We start from the raw sequence: 6,599 nt of genomic DNA on the forward strand, positions 1-6,599 counted from the left end.
ACCAAAGCAGCTGAAACTGATTCACAATCACTTGTCCTTCCTAAATGAACAGACTGATATCCCTGAAGTTTAACTGACTTGGTGTTATGCTGTGACCATTCAGTGTTCCCTTATTTTTTTAGAGCAGTGTACTTACATTGGCTTACTCATTCCAATCCCTAAAACATAACTATATTTATTTGACAAATTCTAAAGTCGATGATGTCATCTATATCCATCTGATGTAAGATGTGGAACTACAAAATAGATAAGGGGAGTCTAGGTTGATCACCTAAGAAGTATATAATCAGATAATGTTTTTTAAGGTAATGTTTAAAAGGTTATGACTTCACTCCACAGACATACAGTAAACATCCTGTCAGCACTGCCGCTGACGTGTCTGGACGTCCTGCTGTCTGTTCGCGTGGACCAGGCATCCCACAAGTGGGAGGGAGTCAACATGGACTGTGTCCATACATTGCTGCTGTTTATGGAAAGACGCCTTAACAGGGCAAGTGTGTGTTGAAGTAAATACTGTGTAATTCTGGTATATGAAATGGCATGCACCTAGGGTGCTTTCAGATGGAGAGTTTGCTTGCTTTGGTCTGAATCAGGGACAAATTTTGTTACAAAGTTACATAATTGCCTAAAGTTGGTTTGTGTTCTCATGGCAGCATTTACAAGCAGACCAGATGAAATGCCTTGCATGAGAAAGCTGCTCAAGATCAATCAAGATCAGAATTTTCCTTATGGGAAAAATCCAGGAAGTAAACTAAATGTTGAAGAAGAGTACACTTGCAAGATAAATGCTACACTTTCTAATATCACAATGGAGGAACAACTATATGGGTTGACTTTAGCGCTGGTCATCGTGTACTATATTGCTTGCATTGTTCACTTTAGGCAACCTATACAGTTTGAAAACAAGGCAAGGCTCCAACTAGAAAACAATGAATTTGAGTTCGATTGAACCAAACCAAACAGGGTAGGTGTGAAAGCACCCGTAGCGAATATTTTCACCAAAATAGCTTACTGTACACCACTCTTAACTAAAATAATTACAACATTATTGATCCCCCCCAAGACTAAGGCCAGTCCAGGACCTTTGCCTCCATGATGGCCATTTCAAGAACTGCACTTAAATGCTTCCAAGCCTACTGTATTCTATTGAGATGGTGGTAACTGTGGTGTGTAAAGTCGTATAGCTCTGAGTATCCAGCAGCCGCTACCACTAGTTTCTCCTCCATTGTTTACCAACTGTAAACTTGCTGTCGTGACCACCAAAGAAGGCTCACCTCTCATCTAATTGCACAATGGGAAAAAGCGGAGATGACATGGGACGCTTTTCCGCTCTGGGTTGAGGTTTTTTCAACTCAAGGAGTTCAGAGCGCCAGGTGCCTATAGTGCTGGAACAGCAAGCAAAAAGCTTCATTCTCATTAAAAGCAATTACAAAAAGCTGCCTCCAGCTGCTAAAATGCTTTCTGTGTGATCAGGGCTCAAGACTTAAGAAAATAACCTAATCTGACATAAATGCAGATTTGTAGTGTTGCTGTACATACAGACTCCTGTCACTTTTCACAGCATATGAAACAAATGGTAACAACACATTTAAAAAGAAAGGCCTCCATGAGAACATACAATAATGTTACACAATCCCCACCAATAAAAAGGCAACTATAAAATTTTGTTAAATTTGGATCTCTGTATTCTCTAGAATTTCCCAATATAATCTCCCCCCTTCTCCTGGGAAAACAAAAAAAGTTTGGGAACCTGGGATATTCATCCTCTCTGTGCTAATTTCTTAGAGTGTGCCTGTGTAATCATGTGTTGAGACTATCATATGGGTGGAAACCAGGATGCTTTTTCTAAACTGTTAATAATTTTAATATCACAAATGTTACAGCTAAATATTGAACCTTAAAATTCAGTTATTATGGTAACAGAAAACTGATTGAACTTATCAGTGTGCAGCTGCGTTGTAGATGACCTGGATGGTAAAGTTGTATTAGAATAAATGTCAATGAAGTGAAAGGCAAAATCTGTAAATGTGAAATAAAGCATGCAAGTGGTTTGGTTTAAGTATAGGCTTATTAAGAAGAGAAAAATATCTACATTTTTAGTAAATTATAAGCAGCTCTGTTTTTGAAATAATAAGGTAATGTGTTAAGGTCTGGGTTAGTTTGGACAGAAAAGTAGCAGGAGACTGAACAGAAGTTTTACAGTGTTTAATGACACTAGGTCAAAAAAAGCAAAAACACAAGCAAAAACAAAAGGGGGCCAGGGGGTGATGGTGGAGGCTGGCTGGCCGCAGAAGAGGAAAAAACACTGGACGCAGTCTGGCACAGTGAGGCACCCAACACTGGAAAAGACACGAGAAAAAAAGAATGATTAGCACAGCGTTGCGTGAGCTGAGCTAACAAAAAACACAGTTACAACACTAGGACAAGAAATCCTGAGAAACTGGAGGAACTTGAATAGCACTACCAAACAAGACGGAATTATCTGGCAGAGTAGTGGAGTCTGAGCTAGTCTTTTTATGGAGAGTTTGATGAGTGGATTGAAGACAGGTGTGCCCTATCTGCAGCCCAGGACCAAGTAGCCAGCCACGCCTCCAGCCACACACACCCTGCAGAGAAACACGAAAGGGAGGAGGAAGAACAGAAGGCACAGAAAACCAAACCAAACACCCCCCCCCCCCCCCCCCACAAATATAAGAATACACAAACCCCAGACCATAACAGTGACTGAGGAATAAGGGAGCCTGGAAACCATTCACCACCATGAAAGGTGACATACCTGTGGTGTAGCTAACCAGGGAGTTGTGGGCATACTCAAACCAAGGCAGGTGGGTAGAGCAGGAGGCAGGGAGTCGGGACGCCACACACCGCAGAGAGGCCTCCAGATCCTGATTTGCCCACTCTATGATAACCGGAGGAGAGGTTGACCGAGGTCCCCAGGGCCTGACAGAACGTTTTCCACACCTGGGAGGCGAACTGGGGACCTCTGTCAGAAACAGCATCCTAGGGAATCCCAGGTGTGCCTCATCTGTAGCCCAGGACCAAGTAGCCAGCCATAGCTCCAGCCACACACACACACACCCTGCAGAGAAACACAAAGGGAGGAAGAAGAACAGAAGGCACAGAAAACCAAACACAAAACCCCCCACAAATATAAGAATACACAAACCCAAGACCATATTTGTAATGCTTTCAAAACCAAAGGAAAACTTTTCACTCTTACCATTAATTTTAATATATATAATACATAATATTGAGCTATTTTATTATTAAGCATTCCTCAACTGGTTACACACTGAAGGAATCATCCTGTAGATGTAAACATTCATATTTACTGCTGTTTATGTAGCAACATCCACTGGGTAATATTTCCATGAGGCACATGAGCCAAAGAAATACCTATACCTATATCTACCATGCTGACATGTGATTTTATCTTAAACTCTAAGGATGCTTCTCTATGCCCACTTTATTGAGAACATGAGTTCATATCAGTGTTTCATGCATATAATTTGTGTGCATCCACCCATAAATATGCTCCCAAACAAAAAGACATGTCCAGTTTTTAATTTTTTATACTCAAACAGACATGGCTATGTAATGACTTGGTCTCTTTCCATTTCAGGACCATTTCATACTGTCATATTTGAAACTGCCTGACTTTAATGTGCTGTTATACAGGGTCAGAGGCTGAAGGAGAAACTAACACCTGTACTGAATCTGCTGACTGAGAGCTCTCGGGTACACAGGGAGACGCGTCACTACTTACGGCAAAAGGTAGTGTCTTTTTAATTTCATTTTGTGAAAGTGGAGCAAATACACTCACTTGGACTCAAAGATGAACTAATCACATTTTGGTGTGCAAGGGTCAAAGACCAAGGTTTGTGACCTTGCATCCATCTCATTTATGTGAACACAATTACTCAAGAAATGCTTGAGGGAATTTCTTCAAATTTTACACAAATATTCACTTGGACTACGTGCTGAACTGATTAGTTTTTGGTGGTCAAAGGTCAAGGTCAGTGTGACCTTGACCATTGACATTTGTGAAGGTTTTTGGCCATAATTGAAGAATCCACACACTAATTATGACAAAATTTCACTCAAAAAGTGATTACATTTTATATCCAAAAGGTCAAAGGTCACCATCACTGTGACATCATAATGTTCTGCAAAAACACTTTTCTGGTCATTATTCAGTGTCATAACTCAGGTATAGAGGGTGAAATATTTGGTCAGATACTTAATTGGTGACACTCATCTTAGGTGTCCACCTTGAAACTGTGCTGATTGTATAGATCTTCTGTGCTGTTGGGGGGGGGGGGGATATGTGTGAAGCATCCATGTTTTCACAGACATGGATGTAAACTGTGAGAGAAATTTGACTGGTGTGTGGAGGCATACAGCAGGGCAGTAATTCTAGTTTGGGCTTGTGGTACAAGCAAGCTAATATAGTTCAGTCAAAGAGGGGGACAGGTTGTTGTGCTTTACTTAATGCTTTATGCATGACAGCTGGGGAGTGTGGTCATCATTACATATAAAGTTCCATAGAAATGAATAAAGCCGAGAGTCTCTCTAATGTCTAGTTAGCATCTAGTGTTAGCGTCTAGTTAGCATTGGAGACAATACACGTCACTTCTCATCTGACCCCAACTTTTGGCCCAGATCTTACCTCCACTGAGGGACGTTGCCATCCGACCTGAGCAGGACACTACACTGAGAGGCCAGCTGGTCCGCCTAATGACCCACGTTGACACAGATGTGAAGCACTGTGCTGCTGAGCTGCTCTTTGTGCTCTGCAAAGAGAATGGTAGAGTCACAGTTCACCATTGAATCGTTTACTCCCATGGCTGTTGTGAAATTATTTTTTCTTAAAACACCTGTTTTGGCAAATAAAAGCTCAGTTTAGAGACATTGACCTCTTGCTGTCAGAGTCCTACAGAGGCTGCTGGGGGAAGCTCTAGGTAGGCTGTAATTCATGCCTACCATTCTTCATGTCGTTTCCTGTTAAATGGAGGCAGCAGAGGTGGTTGATAACAACTGATAATGCTAAGTGTTTAAGAGGATTCTCTGCAAACATGAACACATATGAATCAACAAAGACAAGCATTTGAACTAATAACTATGACTGCTCTAGAATTTTGTTAGATAGTACTGCTCCAATTTTAAAGATTGTTTTAATCATAAAATCTAAAAAAAACACTCAACAACAATGCTGCTCTGTACTAATCTATTTACTGGAGCTGGCATGCTGGAAAGTAAGAGTGTACTCTATCCAAACATTCATAGTTTTTCATTGCCTACAGACCATTACCAGCAAGTGCATATTTCAGGCCTTTATTAGAGGATTATGCTGCCCTACAAAGACTAAGCGCAATAAGTTTTGATTAAAACTGAGTAATGAGTGAAATTAAACCTATGGATATCTGTTCTATCTTGTGACAAATTTCCAAATCTGATCTTGTCCTGTTCTTGAGAAAATAGGATGTAAAAATTGTTGTTGACTGAGTTGTTTGACCAAGAATTAGTGAAGAAAATGTGGCGGCTCGACACATCTGTGACAAGACAGAGGAGGAGGACGTGGACCACACACAGACAAAGAGAGAGACAGTGTGGAGACAGAGATGGAGGACAGCTCACTCCCTTCATGCAGCTGCAGTGCGAAATGCAGGACAAGGGGAGAGAGAGTGGTGACAGATAAATAACTTCTGTGGAGAGCAATATTTTGCTATGCATAGAACAAAAAAAAAAAAAGACTTGGTGTGCAAGGTTTCTGTGCGTTACACTTTTTTCAAGAGATGGATGAAAAAATACATCTGAAAAAAAATTGGCCTCAGTGTGCAAAGGCCTTTAGTATAGTTACTGTGGTTAGCCTTTATAGGGCAGTATGGTGGAGGCTCTTATGACCACTGGTCAAAGTACCATTTGTAAGTGAAATCAATTTGCTACAATTAATTACTGTTAAACCCATGAAAAAGCTTTTTGAACTTTGCATCAAAAGATCAGCTGAACAACTCCACACAATTTCAGTGTCAAAAAAGTAAGATTTGCATCCTATGTCCCTTCACAGTTAGCCGCTTTGTCAAATATACGGGTTATGGCAACGCTGCCGGGCTGCTGGCAGCTCGGGGACTGCTGAATGGAAGAAGGAATTCAGGTGACAGCCAGTATGCTTCCCAGTACTCCAGTGACTCAGACTCAGACACAGAGGAGTACCGGGAGGCCAAAGCCAGGATTAACCTGGTGACTGGCCGGGTGGAGGCGGAGCAGCCTGACCCAATGGAGGGCATGACGGAGGAAGAGAAGGAGGAGGAGGCCTGCCGCCTCATCGGCATGATCAACAGACTGTCACGGTGAGTGTGCCCACAATGTAGGACAAATATTCTTTGGAGGATCAGAGAGAAACCAATGAAATGTTCTTTAACCCAGAGACCAGATCATTCAGCCAATGGGTGTGACAGCAGAGGGCAGACTGGCTCCACTCTGGGGCCAGATGAGGGACTGCACACTGGAGGAAGAAGAAGAAGATCCAGAGGAGAATTTGGATCTGATGCCGCAGGGGAGGAAAGACAAGCAGATGGAATAAAATGACGTGAACTAAA

At 41.8% G+C, this 6,599-nt stretch overlaps 2 protein-coding genes across 2 annotated transcripts in view; one reads left to right on the forward strand and one right to left on the reverse strand.

Annotated features, from left to right (window-relative positions):
• The window catches only part of LOC117268273 (chaperone Ric-8A), a 63,635-nt gene that overhangs the window by 56,472 nt on the left and 564 nt on the right, over positions 1-6,599 (forward strand). The window contains exons 9-13 of the mRNA XM_078161423.1: positions 340-490; positions 3,679-3,774; positions 4,663-4,807; positions 6,068-6,350; positions 6,427-6,599. The exon at positions 6,427-6,599 is cut by the window's right edge and continues 564 nt beyond it. Of these exons, the coding sequence (XP_078017549.1) occupies positions 340-490; positions 3,679-3,774; positions 4,663-4,807; positions 6,068-6,350; positions 6,427-6,583 (832 nt within the window). The 3' untranslated portion in view covers positions 6,584-6,599. The remainder of the gene's footprint in view (positions 1-339; positions 491-3,678; positions 3,775-4,662; positions 4,808-6,067; positions 6,351-6,426) is intronic.
• LOC144458614 (uncharacterized) lies at positions 2,202-4,777 on the reverse strand. The gene is made up of 4 exons (XM_078161425.1): positions 4,670-4,777; positions 2,777-3,079; positions 2,465-2,606; positions 2,202-2,339 (listed from the first exon to the last, which is right to left on the reverse strand). Exons 1-3 carry the CDS (start codon positions 4,689-4,691, stop codon positions 2,515-2,517), a joined length of 417 nt encoding a protein of 138 aa, XP_078017551.1. The 5' UTR covers positions 4,692-4,777; the 3' UTR covers positions 2,202-2,339; positions 2,465-2,514.

This window comes from Epinephelus lanceolatus, chromosome 18, assembly GCF_041903045.1.
Source record: "Epinephelus lanceolatus isolate andai-2023 chromosome 18, ASM4190304v1, whole genome shotgun sequence".
Taxonomy (NCBI): Eukaryota; Metazoa; Chordata; class Actinopteri; order Perciformes; family Serranidae; genus Epinephelus; species Epinephelus lanceolatus.